We start from the raw sequence: 20,416 nt of genomic DNA on the forward strand, positions 1-20,416 counted from the left end.
CCTCCATCAGGACTTTTAATTTTTGAGATATTTTATGGGAAAGTGACTCTTTAGGCTTTCGCTGGCTGCTTTAATAAAATCTCATCGTTAACAGGGCTCCTCCCAGTGAGAGAACCCCAGAATACATTGATCCGAACTCCCCAGGAAATCTTGGATCTCATACAATTTGATTGGCAGCACTTAATCCACCAGAGATTGCTAATCCTGCTGAGATTAAAGGACCTGATTTAAATGGAGGTTTATTCCATGAAGTGCTTGCAGGATCAGACTCTAATATAGTTTTCAGTAAATATAAGAGGTCACTTGTAGATAGAGAAGATGACACTGGACCAAGATGTTTCTGTCCCAGTTCTGTCAACTCTCATGATTCTGTAGCAAATATTGCAATATTTAGAGTTTTTCTTTACACACACACACACATACACACCAAATTTTGGGGGCCTGATCCTAATTTTTTAATATTTGTAGTTAGCAATTTTGCAATCCTGAAAGGTTTTATTTGGGTTCAGTTTCAAAGGGAGACGTGGCGACAGTTATTTTATTCAAGCTATTTTATCCATCCCCCAGAATCCATTCCTAATTTTATAATTTCAGTAATTGAACAAATCAGACCAATATTCTTTGCAGTGTTTTGAATATATACTAATAACTTATCTTCAAATATAGGACACTCATTTGAAAAAAAAAACATTTTTAGGAACCAATTAGTATTTTTATTGCACTCATTGAGCCCACCTCAGCCCTAATTTCAACACTAATAAAGAAAAGGTCATAATAAGACCCCTGCTGTATACAATATGCAGTGTGCAGTACTCCCATAAATGTCCTACACTGGTAATCTTCTGCTGTGTTTTTTTCATAATGGGGAAAAAATAGGATTGCACCTGTAACCCATATAGGTAGTTCTCGGTCTGATTTGTTTTTAATGTACTATAAACGGCTTTGCTTCTCACTAAGAAACAGAGGGAAGAATATGAACTTCAATTTTGATGCTATGGAGTATTATAATGATTCCAGCCTTTGTTTCTTTCAGAAGATTCTTTGCTTCAGAGAAGGCTCTTACCTATCTCACATTACTAAAGTAGGATGAAATTTTGCCTCCATTGAAGTCTGTGGAAAAACTCCCATTAACTTCAATGGGGCCAGGATTTTGACTATAGTAATTAATGGTACAGCACTAAATTATGCAGGTTAAAAGATTAAATAAGAAAATTACCATGGCCAGAAAATGATTTTTGTTTAAATGCTTGTTGGCTTGAATGACCTCACCACACTTTAAGCAGAGGGTACTTGGCTGGCTGGCCAAATGAAGGGAATAGTCCTTTATGGTAGGGGATGTGGGGAGATGAAAACTACTGCAATGGGTCAGCCTGGTCACTGACTCATCCCCTAGGAATGCAGGGTTTAAAAGGGGCAGCTCTGCTCCTGAAGCTTCCCTTTTACACGGAGCAGGCTGAGGCAGGACCCACCCTCTCTGCCCTTTAGGTGGTAAAATACCAGTTTTGGTCAAGACCTGCAGTGGGCATTACACTAGCTGCCCCTTTTTTAGGGGGGCTGAGAAGGAATTTTCCCCCTACCACCATATTGGCTTGGGTGCAGATGGGGTTTTTTTTGCCTTCCCCACAGCGGGTGCAGGAAGGGCTTTGTTCATGCATGACATGAAGGGCAGTAGGCCATATGTCACAACTCATTATTTAAGTGTCCAGTGCAGGTACTCCATAGGATGTCCAGCGCAGGTACTCCATAGGAAAGATATACAGTGACCAGATAAATGGCTTGGAAAAGGACTTAAAAAAGAGGTGTTCATTAAAGGAACAAATGGGGGCAGTTGGGGACTCCTATGATTGGTACGGCAGGGACCCATCCTCCCATTCTTATAGCCCATCTTAACCCTCTTATGGGAGCGGGGTGTGGATGGTAAGATCCCAGCAATGGATTTACTGGAGAGACCTGGATGGAAAAAGAGAGGGAGCTAGTAAAAGACCCCCGGGTAATTACAGAATAAACATAGGGTTACCTGCACTGTACAATTTTATCTGCTGGGTAGCCCCAGACATCTAATAATAAAGTTGCAGCCTGATTAAACCCATGTCAAATGTCTCCTGTCCTTTCAGTAAAGCCAAACAATTGCTGTTTGCACTTTGCTGGTATTCGTTCCTTTGTTTTCTTGAGCTGCAACTCCTCGTCCATTCTGTCAAGATTTCATTCTTACAAGTCAGTCATTCCAAAGTATTCATATTTATGTGGGAGACAAAGGTTTGTAACATTAGAATGTCATATGGTTAAAAGATGAACTGTTAGAGACAAAATCAAAGGTTCAGATATTCCCAGAGGTCTTCAAAAGCCATTGGGAACATTTTTTTCCCCAGAATGAATATCCTGAGATTTTTTGTTCCTTATTTAAGTATCCATGCTGCTTAGTTATCAGTATTAGGATAAATAATGGATTTGTGTTTTACCAATAACGTTTTTTCCTTGAAGATTTCAAAATATGTAAGTCAGGTATATGGAAGGATTTTTTAGGAGGTTTCTCTTGGCAGTTTCTGCTACTGGAGAATGGTAATATTATCTTACAGAGAAACTTTGAGATAATATTAGCTTGGTGTGTGAATATATGATCCTGTACAAAACTATATGTCACATATCCAGTCTGAGAGATCTGAAAAGTACTGTTGGCTTAATATAAATGTGACATGCTGTTGTGTACATGCACATTTATATATCTACATGGGTGTTCACATATATGTGTGTGTATAGATAAAAGGAAAAGCACAACGTTGGGAGCTTCTTTTTTACATTGCATTTTCTTGTTACTGAATTCTTGTTTTTAATTGCTGTTATTTCTTGTTTACTGAACAGCACTGAATGTTGGAAAACTGAGCTACTCTGTGTGTGTGTGTGTGTGTATTCATATATATACTGTATGTGTTTATATTCTGAAAGTTAAACATAATGCTTATGAAGCCTTGAAATTTTGCCTGAGGATTGCATGCATTACCAAGACTGTGGGAGGCAATTCAAGATTTCAGAGTGAGAGGAGAGGAATCCCAGTTAGCAACAGCAGTAAAAGATGCTGAGGTTAGGGCAAAAATAACTTTGCTTAATATTCTCTCCTCAAGACGAGGCATGATCCCAAGTATAGCAACAGCAATGTTACCTCTCCTCCTAGCTGCCCTTGCATGCCACAATCAGAAGTATTTTTCTTTAACCCAAAAGCTATACTAAATATGTGTGCCATATGTAAGTATATATAGGGCCTGGTTTTCCTCTCACTTTCACTGGTGTGTGTGACTTCATTTATATCGGTGGAATTATTCCTTATTTACAACAATGTAAGTCAGGGGAGAATCAGGCTGATAATGTGTAGTATATTTAGCAAGAGACTGAACAGACTCTGAATTGATGATATGAAATTGTATCCTCTGTCATTAGACATGCTTATTAAAAATAGTTTGTTTTAACTACCTTCAATTTATCCATAGTTAAAAACAACTTGTGATTCACGTTAAGATACTGTATGTTAAATTAAAAATGTGTTTTAATTTCTAGTTCCCAGTGCTCCCAGGGATGTTGCTTTTTCCAACGTTCAATCAACAAGTGTGACTTTGATATGGAGAACCCCAGATACTATCCTTGGCTACTTTCAAAACTACAAGATTACTACACAGCTACGGTCCATCCACTGCAGTGACTGGAAAAATGATGAATGTATTGAATATGAGAAGGATCAATATTCCTATGAAACTGGTGTTGATGACTATATGGAGGAGATAGTACATGAATTAAAAAAATTCAGATGGTATAGGTTTAAAGTTGCTGCTAGTACAAATGCTGGTTATGGCAACACTTCACCCTGGATTTCTACACAAACTCTGCCTGGCTGTAAGTAAGGATGACTGTCATACCTCGTATTTCTATACTGAAATTGAGTCCAGCTGGATATGCAAACATTGTAGTCAGAGGTTATGATGTTTCTTCATAAAGCTATAGCAATGGTGAAGCGAAGAAGAATTTGTTGTAACTTTGCAGCTTTGATATATTTCCCCTACTATTTTAAAATAATACTTATTCATAGTTAAAGTAATTCAGAATGGAAGAGCCTGTTCGATGCTAGATGCTATCTTACTATTTACAAAATGGCAATTTAATTTCTCAGCCAGAGTCTTCTGCTGAAATACACAAGTCAGATTTCTGACTTTGGCAGTTTCGATTTCCATTTCTAGGTAAGTGGTGTGGGGTCAGTTAAAACACACATGCTTTAAAACCATCAGTAGTTTAAAACTTTACTTGTTTTACTAGTCTAATGTGTTTCACCAGTCTAATGGCACTTTCTCTATTAGGGGAGCATAAAGAACAGCCACCAGCTAACGGAGCTAGATTTCTTGTCAATATCATATGCTTTAAATTTCATATAAGAGCTCTTAAGTGCTGCTGTACAAGATACACCTGCAGATATTAGGATACAACTAGTTTGTGCAGACAGCTATGCTTATAAAACAACATTATTAATAAAAAAGACAGGTATTTTTGGTGGATCAAGGTATGAATGTTTTAGAAGACTGGTATTGGGATATGTAGCCTTTCATATCTGGATCACTGATTTCGGTCCAGCTCAGGTCAGTAGTATAATTTTTTATAGCTGTTTTTTGGTCTATGTGAAATGAGTTGATTTCAGTACTGTTTTTAATGGTCGGTCTACATCACAAAACATACCAGAATTAGAAGTCTTAGCAGAGGTGCCAAGTACTTAACTGGCCATGGAAAGTGGATTGCTCAATCACCTTTGTATCTATTCTAGTCATATTTTTATAGCATGAACATCGTCATGGTATCTGAATGCAGAGGACTTTTATATGATGCTCATTAGTTAATACTTCTGCACCCTCACATACACCAGTGAATTTACGCAGCTGTGAAGTAAGGAAATCCAGTTATCCCCACTTTATAGATGGGGAACTGAGGCACAGAGAGACTAAGTGACTTGCTTGAGGTTTCACAGGAAATCTGTAGAGAGAAGAGAAATGAACCAAAGTCTCCTACATCTCAGACAAGCACCCGAGCCACCATCCTTCCTCTACTTTGCATTCGTAAAGTTAAGCAAGTATACAAGTTAAACAAGTTTGCAAGATCAGAGACTAAGTGTGCACTGTATAGTATATATGCAAGTGTTTACACACACACACACACACACACAGGTCAAAGCAATGACAGTGGCATATTATATTTATAATATTTCAGCTGTTGGCTTCTGTTTCCCATACCTTCTCCTGTTTCCACAGAAACCAGATCAGCAAAAATAGAGAACCATAATTTGCAATGATTTTTAAGTAGAACTCACCATTGATTTTAATGGGAAATTCTGCCTATAAATTGATGGCATGATATAGTCCAAGATAAAGAGGTTAAAGCTTTTTAAAAAACAAACCTAGAACCTATGTTTCTGCAGAAATTGGATAGGAAGAGTTGCTGGTAGCTAACTACTCTGAAAAAGATTTCTCACTTATAGATCTCAGCTGCTGTCTGCCTGCTGAGAAATGCAAGTTCCAATTTCCTAAAACAGCTGCTGAGTTTAGGACTCTTTTAGTTTCAAATTGAGGGGTGGGGAAGAGGATTTAAAATAAAAGTACTAGAGAAAGTATCTTTTAGCTTTCCTCAATAGCAGCGTGCAATGATTTAAGAAAGGGTTAACTTGCTAAACAGTTCCAGGTAATGTAGTTATCATGAAAGTTACAGATGGAAGAAAAGACCTGTTGGACTGTTCAGTCAATTTGCATGTCAATACAAATACTGTCCCCAGCAGTAGATTCTCCTTCTATTATCTAGTCTAGTTGTAAAAGTGCTAAGCAATGGGGTTTCCGACACTTCTCTGTGGGTCTGTTCCATACCCAAATACATCTAACAAATGAGACATATTTCTTAATATGTAGCCTACATTTTTCTTTTTAAAAGTTATGTCAGATTTCCACACATGGAATATTTGCCTTTCATAATTTTAAATGTATAAATCTATATGGATGATACCTGGAGTAAATAGTAAAATCTAGTATTTTTCCAGATCATGAGATACAGTAATGAATTCAACAATATGAGATTTAATTGTACAAGTTTTTGGAAACTATTGGCAGTTATTTCATGCTTACAATCCAATTAAACAAGTAGAATATTCACTGAGAGCTGTCAACATTCTGAACTGGTGCTGAACAAATGTAGTTACCTGTGGAATTTTCAGACAGGCTTTTGCAACCTGTGCAGCAAGTTACTATCAGAAAACCTGATTATGAAGCGTAAGTTTAAAAAAAATTATACAAGACAGAAATATAGGGCCAAATGCTGATGTCACTTACACCCATTCAGCTGTAATAATGGACAGTGGGTGTTGTGTAACTGACTTGGCACACTAGTTAGCCTACAAATAGAATGGGGTATAAACAGAACATTCTGTGTAGGGATAATGAATGTCTTTTTATTTTATCTGTACAGATGACCTGACATGATTCTTTTCCACCTCTACCAATGGGCAGGGGGGGAGGATAGCTCAGCTCAGTGGTTTGAGCATTGGCTTGCCAAACCCAGGGTTGTGAGTTCAGTCCTTGAGGGGGCCATCTGGGGCAAAAATTGGTCCTGCTAGTGAAGGCAGGGGGCTGGACTCAATGACCTTTCAAGGTCCCTTCCAGTTCTAGGAGATAGGTATGTCTCCTATTATTATAGTAAACTATGTTGCCATGCCTTATACATAGAATAAATGCTATAGCCATTTATAAACTATTGTCTGGAAAAACTGGATACTTGTACTTTCAAAAGAACAATGTAGTCAGTGTAGCACATTCAAATAATTAATATTCTCATTTAAACCAAAAAGTGGAACAGTGAAATAAAACACACAACTGCTGCTGGACTACATCCTGGGCCCAGTAGCTTCCTTGACACTATAGCCAATAGAAAAACAAAGGGAAAAAAATCCACCAAAATCAATCAGTCAAAATTTGGAAATTCTATAGTTGGTTAAAATCCAGCAACAAACCCGGGGCGGATCTATGTTTTTTGCCACCCCACGCATGGCAGGCAGGCAGCTTTCGGCCTGCGGGTGGTCCGCTGGTCATGCAGATTCGGCAGGAGGTCCACCAGTGCCGCAGCATCGGCAGCCCCGCTGCCGAATTGCCGCTGAAACCGCAGGACCGGCGGACCTCCTGCAGGCATGCCGCCAAAAGCCTCCTGTCTGCCGCCCCCCGCGGCTTGCCGCCCCAAGCACACGCTTGCTGCGCTGGTGCCTGTAGCTGCCCCTGAACAAACCTACCTGAAAATTTTCAGAAATTTGTTAAATTTTCACTAGCCCTTCTCAGTACAAAGCTGTGAGGTGGTTGGCCAGTGCTCTGCAGTTATAGAAGCCACATACTGATGGGGGAGAAGAATCTCCACTGTGCTGGTCAAGCCACATTTAGATAACTGCCCTACCCCACTCCAAGGACAGGGTCTGTGGCCCCATCCAGCCTGACTGCCATATAAGACCATGATTACATGGGCAATGAAGTTACTGAGCAAGAGCAGTATCTTTCTGCCATCCTAGCAAGGGTTGGAGTTTTCCCTGGCTTAATGGTAATGATCTGAGGAGAAAATGAACAGACCATGTCAAAGATGGTTATCCAGCTGGAAGCTGAGATGTCCCATCAGACCTAAGATTCCTCCTTGGCAATCATGGATCTGTGGAAGAGACCTGACTCCTGCTACCTCAATCAACTCTTACAGTTCTTGCCAGCTGAGCATTTTTTGTACTTAAAAAATGTTTGAGGAACCTTTCCCCAGTTCCACTTTCTCTCCTTTGCCAAGGTTACTGCAGTGCTAGGTATATAATAATGCTAATAGTAGTCCCCGTGAACCAGCAGGAAGAGATGGGTTCAGGCTGCACCATAAGACTACACAGGGAAACTCTCCCCAGAACAGGTGTGGATCTCCTCCTCTTTCCTTATTGGACTGAATCAAGCATTCTCTGGGTGATTCTGCTGATGCACAGCCAGGTTAAGCAGCTTTTTGGGGCATAAGGGCTTCTCGCTGCTATGTAAAATAGCTGAAGATTTTGCACATAGAAATCAGTTAGAGTTGCATGGGCTCACCTGAGGGCAGAATTTAACCCAGTGTTTCTGGTTTTCAAGCAATAGCTCTGCTAAGTGCGTCCTTCAGGAATGTAACGTAACCTTGGTTGTGAAATAACACTCAAAGGATCTTTCTTTGGGCATAATTTGATTTGCTGTAATTTTCATTTCTCGCAGGCTCAGACAAAAAAAGGTAGCCATTATTCTCAGACCCAAGCACTTTTTACAATATTTACACACACGCTCTGGACCTACTAGTTCTCGAAGTTTATAGAGATGCAATATTGATAAAGGAATTTACATAAAATGCATTCTAAATTCTTAATTTAATTTCTTTCTATCTATCCATTGTTATAGTAAAATGTGGATCTTGTGAACATATGTCCTAGTGTAGCAGTATCTAATGGGCAAATGTTTAATAATCTGAATATACTGTGGGTAATTAAATGGAGGATCTCAATACCATTACCATCATTACAGTACCTTTTACTCCAAAGTTAACATGTATCTAAATCTATTTGCCTTTAAAATTGCAGGAATTCCTATTTAAATTCTTGGACCTGTGTACATATTTGTAGCCATAATCGCAGTAATGGGGTATATTGGAGTACATCATAGTGCATTACTCAGGATTAATCCAGCTCTCACAGCCAGATCAACTATTCAGCCTTCTGTTTTGTAGATTATCCTCATAGGAATGGTCTCTCTGTCTCATAAAGTAGTTTGATGGCACTGTTATTGCTTAGCTGATGGATTGTGCAAAGAGCCAACTCTGTTTTGCAAGATGAAATATTTTCAACATGATCTAAGTTTGTACAAACACCAGTACATTAGATCAGTGTTGTGGCACAATAAGGGGAAGAGAAGGGAACATTTTCCATAGCAGAGAAACTTAGTTATCTTGCACCTGCACTCATTCTGATCTTCACTTTTGCATTCATAACAAGCAAAATATTACATTTTATAGTCCATATCATCTTTTCTCTGATAAAATAATTTTGGAGAGCCAAAGTTAGGTGGGAAATGGATGGTACTGAGGCCACAGAATTAATTCTTCATTGTGGTGTAGTTAGGGAACTTGGGAATTGGTATTTTTTGCAAGCTGAAGGGCCTCCGTGTGCACGGATGTCCTGAGATGTGGTGCAGTTCTTGGGGCATCCCTGAAAGCTTGGGGCATATGTGTAGAGGGCCAGAACCTATGAAGTGCCCCCCAAACCCTACGTCTGTTATGGCAGGATAGTTCATTCTGTTCTACCCGTACCTGACCCAAGGTATTTGAAATGTGTGCAATGGGAGTTGGTGTAACTTAATATTGACAGGGTCAGCATTCCGTTATACAGGGAAATCACCACTATGGAAATTGAGCCTTGACTACTTCCCAGCACCTTCCCTCTCAATCTCTAGTGTCTGGAGTTCTTGCTTTTCTGGGTCAAAGGGAGGGGAGTGATACTGCCATGCTTGTATACCCCCTCTTCAGACAACTTTTGCCTTGAAGGAGCAGGGGATTCTTTGTCCCATTCATTCTCTTTATGGGGAAAGGATTGGGCCCTATATCTATCTAATGCCTAAATATCCAAATATTTGGGGGGAAATCTAGATCAATTTAACATGATAAAACTGGACATGAGACTTTTTTTTCTTAAAAGATAATAATGAAAAAGGCAGTTCTTATCCAAACTGGCAAGCATGAACTTCCATGAGAAGGTTAGGGTACTCAGTCTTGTTTTTGAGAATTATGCTAAATGATGGGCTATCCAGACTTACCTTCTAGCCAACACACTTAACTGCTGCCACAGCATCAGGACACAGATGGATGGGAAAGATGACCCTGACCTCCATAAGACCCGCATTCCTGTGCCAGGATAGAAGCATGATAATCAGGAAATGATGGTTGTTAGTTACAGAAAATGCATTATTGTGAAAACCAGGAGAAAACTGCTTATGAGAGGAAGTGATTGGATTATAGGGGAATGAGAGAATAAGACTAGGTCATTTCTACTGAGTAAATTGCTGTGATTTATAAGAGAAAGGGTATAGTGATATCTTACCCATTACTGACTAGACTCATTTCACAAAAAATCCTAAATCAGAATGTGACAGTTACCGCTGAGACAACCAGTTTTTTTTAATGTTTATTATAAAACACCAAGTGTTTTTGAACCACACATTTCCAGCATCCAGTCTCCTTTTTCATTTTACAGATTATTGTCTGTAGCTATACTTAATTTTTTATTACTCTTAAGTAAGTGTCAATTGATCATTTTCTGATTACGGTGAAAATTAAATGGGTAATGATGTTTAGATGCATTTTATGTAAATACCTTAAAATACCTAAAAAGTTTCCTGATGGAAATCTAAACATCTAACAAATTGAAAATTTTGTCATCAAATAGGGGATACAGCATCTCTAAATTATGCTGGATAATGTGGTAAATTACATTTGGACTTTAAGTGAAAATATGTGGATTACATATAAATTGCGCTAAAAGTGAATTTTATTACCTACAATCCTTCCTTTATCTAACTAGTAAATTTAAATTGCTTCCTTGGCTAATTTTAAAAGATAAAATATGCTCCATTTCTTGCTAGTACTGTAAATAATGGAAAATCATCTTCATAAGTTCACAGTTCTAGGGTTCTGTTAACTGAACGTTTATATGGCATTTTACAGTTCTTTCAGAGACTTCACTATGCACCAAAATAGATAAAGGCATAATCCTCTTTTAGTAATGCAGCAATGGGTAGTGCAAGCATTTTTTGCACCAAAGGAAACTTTGAGGAAAAACTATGGAGTGAACTAAAATAAAAATGAGTTATAGCTCAGTTAAAAATATACATCTTTAGTAGATAAAGCTGAGCTACTGCAGATGAGTACATTGGCTTTAAATTCTCTCTCTCCTGTCCTCACCCTCCTCTGACTACATAGTCTAAACCTCCCACTCCACTCAAGTGATCAGACAAGCCACAGCCTCCCACTAACAAACAAACCTGATTACCATCCAAACTTTCTTATTTCCTAGCAGTAATCCACTGGATAGTAGGTAGTGATCTAATGATTCATGAAGGAGAAAAATGTATTAAAGCAATTTTATGCAGAAATCAAAGATAGAGAGTGCTTCTTTACTATTTTACTGTTTACTGAAATTTGTATAGATTGTAGTTTTGCTGTTCTTTTTGTAGCAGGCACAAAATGGTGCCATGTAGCCAAGTTCTCAAATTATAGGCAATCTAGGTGTCTCTTGCACTCACAAATCCTATTTTTCCCATTCTTTCTCAATATTCACAGTACCAAGAATTGCTGTGTTATAGGAAGAGTCCCAAATTTTCCTCTACTTTAGAATAATAGGTAACAAGGTTCACACATACCACCACATGAAGTGGAAACTGTTGAAAAGTATTCATTTTTTAATAGTGACCATCTGGAAGTCCTACAGCTCCTTTCCCCTCTTTACTTTTTTGTATTTCATAATATGTTAAGAAAAAAAGAATGATAAAAATAAACTGGAAACCAAACATTCCTTTTATAAAACAGTAGTCTATACAAAGTTAAGAATTTTCCAGTCCTGTTGACATGCATATAAACTTGTGATAGTGTTTTTGTTGTTGTTCTTTATTCTGGTGCATCAAACATAGTCCATCTCCCATGTGGAAATTGTATGTGCCATGTAATAGAGACTATGGTGTAGATTTACAAAACTGTTTAGGAGATTTAGACACATCTTCCATTAAGGATATGGAATTTTAATAAAAGATGTGTCTAAATCCCATAGAAAGCTTTATAAATCAGAACCAAAAATGTTTGTAATTCTTTAAACAGCTTGGCAAATATAATAATACAGTTACAAAAGTTTCATTTTCAAATAGTAAGTGAATCTTATTTTATGGTGACTCAAGATAATGTGTTATTTGTTGTGAACTAATTCAGCTTTGATTCACATATGTGTCATTTTCTCCATAGCTCCAGATGGTCCTCCAGAAAATGTAACTGTAGTAGTTACATCTCCTCACAGTATTAACATCAGCTGGAGTGAACCTGACGTTATTACTGGACCAACATTCTACCTCATAGACGTTACCTCAGTAAGGCAGTTTTCATTTTTACTTGTTGGTTGATACTGATACAGATGTTTGATGGTATCTGGAATAACACGAATATAGATGTTTTATAGAAATTGCAAGACACATAAACAGGATAGGAATGAAAGCCAGAATGTCCAAAACATACATTTTCATTTGCACGGAGGAATCTAGGACATAAGAAATAAAATGTAGTTTGAGAAAATGGTGGTTTTCTTGTTTGAGAATGAGCAAATTCTTTGATATTGAAAATATTGATAGTGTGTTAATGTAAAACTTTAGGGAAACTAGCTTTGTTAAAAGGTCAGACGTTCCTTTAAGTCTTAGACAAAATAGTAAGGTGTTATATTGTTTATAAACCTAACAAATTAAAGCTGCGATTCCTGGGTAATCAGTGTTCGGGGCTTTAAGAAAAACATCAAATATTGCAAGAGTCACAATAAAATAGAAATGGCAACATGGGGCTCACATGCTTCTACCCTTTCTGCTTCTTCTGAGTTCAGTGCTGTTGCTCTAACTGGCCCAATGCGCTAGGCAGGTGGTAGACCATGTATCACAGCAGCAGTGCAACATGATGGCAGGACTTACAATAACAAGGGAAGTGTTAAAAGGAAAACAACTCTTCCTTCCTTCAACAAAATCTTGAGCAAGTCATTAGAAGAGACTAGAGAAGAGCTGGAGCACAATTCTTGACAATTCTGATTTCAACAAAGTAAAAGACATTTTACTTATGAAACCCTCTTGTCACTTATGACACACTGTCATAAAATTGCACCAACGTGATTTCTTTCACCTTTTTTCAGAAGCACCAAACCCCCAAATTCAAATATTTTGTTAGTGTGAAACATTCCACCAAGTTCTGTTCACACAATTTTCCCTTCTGCCTTTGTAATATGTGGTTCCTAAATTATGAGGAGGATACAGTCATGTCCTAGACCATGATATATTGATCTGATACTTATACCTATAATTTATAATAAGGTACCCAATAAGCTATAATGAATTACTGGATTTCTCAAACGTGTTGGTAAATATTAGGCAGGAATTTAAAATGCTGTTTTGAATATTCAGTCAGTAATCAAAAATGATTTTAAGAAAATGTTCACATTCAGAATATGTTTCAAGTTTATAGGTTTAATTTTAGAGATTACTTGTAATCAAGTACTGTCTAATCAATGATCAGTAGCTACAGGTGTCATCTCCATAATAAAGACAGGTCCACTGCTACTTAAAGTCCAGTAAAACTGTTATAGATTGTCTGCAGTGAAAATACTGGTATAAATTTTGGTGGCCCTCTGGGAAAATTGTGTATTTAGATTCCAAATTCCACAAACATTCTGTATTTTACAACATTACATATATTTTAGTATTTAGTTCTCAGATCAGGCTCCTTAAGGATTTGTAAAATATTTTCACAGGACATAATAAATTCAGCAACCTTCTCTGTCACATCATAATTTTTAAAAAGTAATATTTTCCATCCATTTATTGAAAGTCAAAGTTTCTTTTTAAACTGCCAAATTTTTTGGCTTTACTGAACAATAAATGAGAAAATCATTCTGCTACGTTATCCCAAAATAAATCAGACCATACTTTTTCTCATTCTTTGTTTTAATTGAAAGTATTTGTGGAGTAAAGGACTACCTGGAATCAGTAAAGGAGACAAAATTGGACCATAAGGCTTTTGGGGAGAGTAAAAATAAAGAAAAGTTTAATGATCCTATATCAAAACAATTGTATTTACAGCTCTCTTGTAAATATTTAAATGCCATGTAACTGATAGTGAGATATGAAAAAGTACCTCATCTCTTGATGGTCATCCCAGGAAATGAATGTCTGTTTAGTGCATCAGAAACTTTAGTTAAGGTTAACCCTCAGTGGGGATAGAGGCACATCTGTCAAATAAAAAGTGTGCTTGAATGATCCTAATGTTTTAGCAGCTGCATTTAATACAAATTTCACCCAGTGGGAAAACTACTGTACAGCTACCTAATTTTCCTTCAAATTACACATCGAAGGAACAATAATGAAAACATCATTTAAAAATGTTATAATAGTGGGAATAGACCATAAGGAGGGGGTTTAATAAAATGTTGTTTGATTATCTACTAGAAGAGCTTCCTTTTCCATGTATATACTTTTTCATATGATGTTTAATTAAAATTTCACAGCTAAATGAAATTAAATAGATTTGTGCATTTATGTACCAATGCCAGTTTTGTGAAACAAACTATGGGAACAATCCAGCAAATACTTGTTCACATTAGTACATTTACACACATGAGAAGTCCCATTGACTTCAGTGGGACTATTTGTGGGTCTAATGATGACCTGTGGTTTGTGCCTACACAAGGGAGCAAAGGGGCATAAGGCAGTCTTCTTATTTCTCTGCCCAAGCTACCCAAGTTGCAAATCCCAGTGCACAGGGGAGAACAGTCTCTGTGGAGTTGCTGTTCAGATGGTCATAGGCAGGAGTTGGTGGAGCCTTGACTCTGTCCCTTCAACATGTCAGCAGAGCTGGCACAGAGAGGGAAGTAAGTTGCCATAGGCAGTGGGCTGGTGCATTTGCTTCCCTGCAAAGCAAGAGGAAATCTAGGACTAAATTGTGACTCTTTGAGTCACAGTTCCGTCCCTAGTCTGCTCCTGGAGCAGTGATCATGTGCACTGCCTTTCACACAAGGCTCATGATAACTCCATCTTCTGGATCTCTATGAGCAAACTTAATCAGGAACATACGGCTTTGCAGGATTGGGCTTTTAAGAATTGGCACTTATACAAGTGAAGCAGCATTTTTGTTTAAATGCGCCGAACTGACTATCCAAATGTGGGATTTGGCCATCCTGCTAATGCATCCACATTTGTCACTTGATTGAGTTTTCAGGCTAAGACAGGGTGTCTAGCTGCCCTGCCCTCAAAGGAGCTCTGGGAAAGAACTGTGGCTCTCTGAGCTCCTTTCTTGCTCACTAGAAGAAGTAACCTTAGTTTAGCCCTTTACTAGGTTCAGCTGAATTTCCTCGTCCCACCGGCATAGCTCCCCAGGTCAATGTTCTACCCATCCCCTCCCCACATGCTTGCTTGGTGGAGGAGGGCATCTGACATGCCATCCATTTCCTCTGCCCCCAGGCCTGGAGTTGTGATGAAGGGAATGATAATGTGGTTCCACATGGGTGGGGTGGGGTGTGTGTTTCTTATTCTGCCTACTCCCTTGTGCTGCAATTCAGTCTTGCTAATTGGGGTCCTTGTATATTTCTGTGTGTATGTAGGTAATTATAATAAAATACACTATATGAGTAACATGATCTTGTGAATTTAGTATACTCTTTTTGTGGTATTGTATTTATTTATCTATTTTATAGGTAGATAGTGATGATTATAAAGCTTCATTTCTCAAGACAAATTACGAGGGTAAAACCCTGGAAATTTCAGATTTAAAATCATTCACAAGATATTCTGTAGTAGTCACTGCTTTTACAGGAGATGTAAATGCTGCACGTAGTGAAGGCAAGTCTAGTACTTCAGTAATTGTCTCCACATTTGAGGCAGGTGAGTGTTTTTGTGTTTTTAACTTAAACATCACTGTTTTTCTTCTTGATACCTATCCAGTAAAGAAAATGTAAATCCTGACTACCAGCTACACTTTCAATACATCTTTAGATTTTGCTCTCACAATAAAGCTGTGTAAATTACCCTTGATATTAAAGTGTGGTTGTAGACAAAAAGTGACAGTAAAAATAAATGCTGCTAATTCTTAGCACATATCATCCATTGATCTCAAAGTGCTTTACAGAGGTGAGTAATCATTATGCCTGTTTAACATTTGAGTAAGAGTGATGCACAGCTAAACAAGGAGGCCAGAGGGAGGCTGTAGTGGACAGAAATCAATCTAATGTCAAGGCAATACTGTACACTTTAAAGGGATACTCTGATTTAAGGAACAGACTGCCTCAGCAGACAAGCCATTGACCATGAAGATAGGTCTTTAAATTTCCAAATATTCAGAGTCAACTTTTTGACTGTAACCTCACTTTTAAAAATACCTTGTTTCTTTTCTCAAGCATGTATGCTGTGTTTATTATTATCATTTATGTACTGTAAATGTCACAGTTCTTAATCTCTTCTTTTCTAATGAAGGGAAACCTATATTGATTTATGGACCTATTTTGGACATTGTTGTGTTCTGATCAAATGAATGGTGCACTGTAGAGCGGGCATGGCACAGTTAGCAATTATGTGCAAGAATCAAAAGGCTAACTTAAAGATTTACTTTTTTGTGATAATACACCTACATGAATGATAGTTCAGGAATAAGAATTAGTGTGATTAGCTTCATAACAAGGCAAATTGCTGCCGCTGGATTTTCATACTCAAGCTTTTTATGTGGTATCTGAGTGAGTTTAAGGCTTGGAGGAGGGCTAGCTGACAGGCTGAATCCAGAGAAGACTGAGTTGATATCTGTGGGCTGGGAAGCAAGCAGAGATTATATCTGACCCTTTGATTGAGGGAGTGTGCTTGCCTTTGGTTACTTGAGTTCACAATTTGAGGTCATGTTAGATCCCTGGCTGCTCAGGAAGCATGAGTAGGCAAAACAACTTATTTTCTATCTGTGTCTGGAAAGAGAGGTACAGCCTTTTCTTTTAGACAGAGCAGTTGGTAAAATGATCATTGCTTTTGCACCTTGAGAATGAACTACTTGAATAAATGTGTTTTATAAAGGGCTAAGAGCATGATAAATGTGCTCTGAGATCTGCTTCTGCTACCAGTAAATTTCTGGGTGGAATTTAAAGTGCTGGTTTCACTATAAAACACTAAGGTCTGGTCTACACTACAATCTTAAGTCGACATAAACTGGGTTAAGTCAATCTAATAATGTGTCAACACTGCCGAGTCCCTTCCACCAATCTAAGTGGCCTGTAAAGTCAACTTCTGTACTCCACCTCCACGAGAGGCATAGTGCTTGATTCAACATCCATGGTTCGAAATGGGGATAGTGTAGACACTGCGTTGTGTAATTCAAATGGAGAGCACTTTCAACTCCATTGCATGTCAGCTAGGTACACAGGAAACAGCCACTCCCCTGTTAAAGCCCCGAGAACATTTGAATTTTTATTACCTGTTTGCTCAACGTGGGGAGCTCACCAGCACAGCTGATCATGGAGACTCAAGGCCGCAAATTGGCCAGCATGGAGTACATGGGAGGTGGTGGATCTTATTGCTGTGTGGGGAGAAGAGTCTGCAGGCAGAGCTCTGATCCAGCAAAAGAAATGCTGACATCTATGCCAAGATCGTGCGGGGAATGGAGGAGAAGGGCTACACCAAAGACACGTAGCAGTGCTGCATGAAAATAAAAGAGCTTCAGCAAGTGTACCAGAAGACAAGGGAGGCGAACAGTCATTCTGGTTCTGTCCCACAGACATGCCACTTTTATGAGGAGCTGCATGCGATTCTCGGCGGCAACTCCACCACTACCCCAAAATGCTTCATGGATACCTCCCAGGAGCCCCGGACGACTGATAGCAACAACGAGGAGGACATTGTTGACAAGGAGGAGGAGGAGGATGTGAGGCAGGCAAGCGGAGGATCCATTCTCCCCAACAGCCAAGAACCATTTTTAACCCCGGAGCCCATCCCCTCACAGGACCAGTTGGTAGCTGAGTGTGATGCTGGGGAAGGCACCTCTAGTGAGTACACATTGCCAATCATACTGTAGGAGTTACATGCTATTAAACAAAAAAGTAGGTGTAGTGGGTGTCGGTGGCCACTCCAGCTATGCAGAGGGTGCTCTCTGAAAAAGACTGTTTATGTGCACGGGGATGGCCCAGAAATCCTCCATGGAGATCTCTAGGAAGCTTTCATGGAGGTACTCTGCAATCCTTTGCCAAAGGTTTCTGGGAAGGGCTGCTTTATTTCATCCACCAAGATGGGATACTTTCCTGTGCTACTCCAGTATTAACTCTGCTGGCATCATTGCAGCACACAGCATTGCAGCATAAGAACCAGGTCTGCACCCAGATGCTTGCAGCATCTGCTCCCTTGCTGCCTCTGTTACCCTCAGGAGAGTGATATCGCATAGGGTCACCTAGGGGAAACGGGAAGTTTTCAATGCTAGCCCTTAAACCACAAACAATTCAACAAGTAATCTGCCCCCCATTTGGTGAAATATGGGTCAAACAGCCACACTTTCCCAAATGGCTCATGGTTCTGGTTGGAAGGGATCACCGTGTATTGCAAGCAGCATTGAAAAAATAAGAGGGGGATGGTTCCTGTTTGTCTCCCATCCCCCGACCCGATGCCGCTTTTGTAACAAACAAACAATTTGAGGGACTTTACACTGGTGCCTGTCCTCAAGCACCATCCAGGTTGCTAGGAGAAAGGGTTTTTTTCTCAAGTTCCAATCTGTGATCCCAAGGATGTCTTCACAAAAGCAGCAGCATAAGACCCCTCGTCCCATACCTCGTGGCCTTACTCACCAGGGCTGGAGCAGCAAACCGGCCCTTGCAATATCAAGCGATTACGTTGTGGCTTGCAGTGAAGTGTATTGAGGGCTGACTTTTTTACGTAAAAAATTAACCTTGCACCAGAAACAATGTATGGACTGTCAATGTTACCCTTGTGCTTTGCATTCCTTTCAGCCGAAACCTTGTCTGTCAGCGCATCCTCCACACCGGGACACAGGTGCCGACTTTCTAATGTGCCGGGGGGTGCTTGACTCCTGGCTCTGCCCCGGACCCCGCCCTCACGTCACCCCTTCCTCCAAGGCCATGCCTTCCCACCTATTACCGCCCCTGCTCCACCTCCGCCCTGCCTCTTCCTGTCCCTGCTCCATCCCCTCCCCCCGCAGACCACCATGTCCTCGCTCCTCCCAAAGCCTCCTGCATACCACGAAACAGCTGATTGCGGTGGGCAGGAGGTGTGGGGAGAGAGAGGGAGGTGCTGATCAGTGAGGCCTGCCAGTGGGCGGCCAGCGGCAAACACTGGGGAGCATTGAGGGAGCTGATAGAGGAGCTACTAGTGGGTGCTCAGCACCCACCATTTTTTCCCCGTGGGTGCTCCAGCCCCAGAGCACCCGTGGAGTCAGCATCTATTAGGGACCGTCCCGATATTTAGGTGTTTGACCCGATATTTTGCTCCACCGGCAGCACTCGGCTTTTTTTTTTTTCTCCGCTGGCGGACCCCCGCCCCCAATGTGTCCTGATATTTTCTCCCTCTCATCTGGTTTCATCTCACCCTACCGTCTATGCACTGGGACACAGACTTTCCCAGATTAGAGGGCAGAAAAAGAAGACTCGGGAGGACATGTTCAATTACTTAATGCATGCCTGTGAGAGTGACAAGATGGAGCTCAGAGCATGGAGGATTATACTGTCCGAGAACCTGGACATGGACAGGGAGCACAGGAGAACATGCAGGGAACAAGTGTGCGCCATGCAGGAAGAGATTCTGCAGGTATGAAGGAGCAATCAGACATGTTGAGGCGTCTGGTTGAGGTTCAAGAAAGGTAGCTGGATGCTAGTCCCTCTGCAGCCTATGCTGAACTTGCTGCCATCATCATCCAGTTCTACATCCTCCTCCCCTAAACGTCCTATGAGGCGGGGGTTCGGTATCCCTTGCACTCCACACCAGGGGAGGGTACAAGGACCAGAAGGCGCCCATTCCCACACCTTTGATTTGTTACTGCAGTGCATATGTAAGCAAGCTGTCCTTGTTTCTCCCCCCACAGTGTTATCAGGCCTTTTGCCCTAGGTTATCTTACTTTTCTTTGCTGTCTCTGTATTTGTGTGCATAATAAAACTTAATGGATTGAGGAGAAAAGGCTCTTTATTCATTCAACACATGGTGGTTGGTGGGGGTGGAGTTTACAGGGGAGAAAATGCAAGGGAGGGGACAGTTTGGTAAGGAACACCACAGATAAGTGTCATATTACTCTGGCTCATTGCTGAAACTGGTTTTGAAAGCCTCACGGAGATGCAGAGCCCCTCAATGTGCTCTTCTTATTACCATGGTGTCTGGCTGCTCAAAATTGGCTGTGAGGAGATCTGCCTCAACCCCTCCACCCCAGAGAAAACTTTTCTCCCCTTGTTTCACAGATATTATGGAGCACACAGCAGGCAGCAATAACAATGGGGATTTTGCTTTCACTGAGGTCTAACCTAGTAAGCAAACTGTGCCAGCGACCTTTTAAACGTCCAAAGGCACGTTCCACCACCATTCTACACTTGCTCAGCCTATGGTTGAACGGGTCCTTACTGCTGTCC

The 20,416-nt window shown here is 40.0% G+C and overlaps 1 protein-coding gene across 1 annotated transcript in view; it reads left to right on the top strand.

Moving 5' to 3' along the window:
- Window positions 1–20,416, top strand: part of PTPRQ (protein tyrosine phosphatase receptor type Q) — a 207,876-nt gene that overhangs the window by 143,812 nt on the left and 43,648 nt on the right. The window contains exons 44-46 of the mRNA XM_045002531.1: window positions 3,550–3,882; window positions 12,046–12,167; window positions 15,521–15,707. Of these exons, the coding sequence (XP_044858466.1) occupies window positions 3,550–3,882; window positions 12,046–12,167; window positions 15,521–15,707 (642 nt within the window). The remainder of the gene's footprint in view (window positions 1–3,549; window positions 3,883–12,045; window positions 12,168–15,520; window positions 15,708–20,416) is intronic.

This window comes from Mauremys mutica, chromosome 1 (genome assembly GCF_020497125.1).
Source record: "Mauremys mutica isolate MM-2020 ecotype Southern chromosome 1, ASM2049712v1, whole genome shotgun sequence".
Taxonomy (NCBI): domain Eukaryota; kingdom Metazoa; phylum Chordata; order Testudines; family Geoemydidae; genus Mauremys; species Mauremys mutica.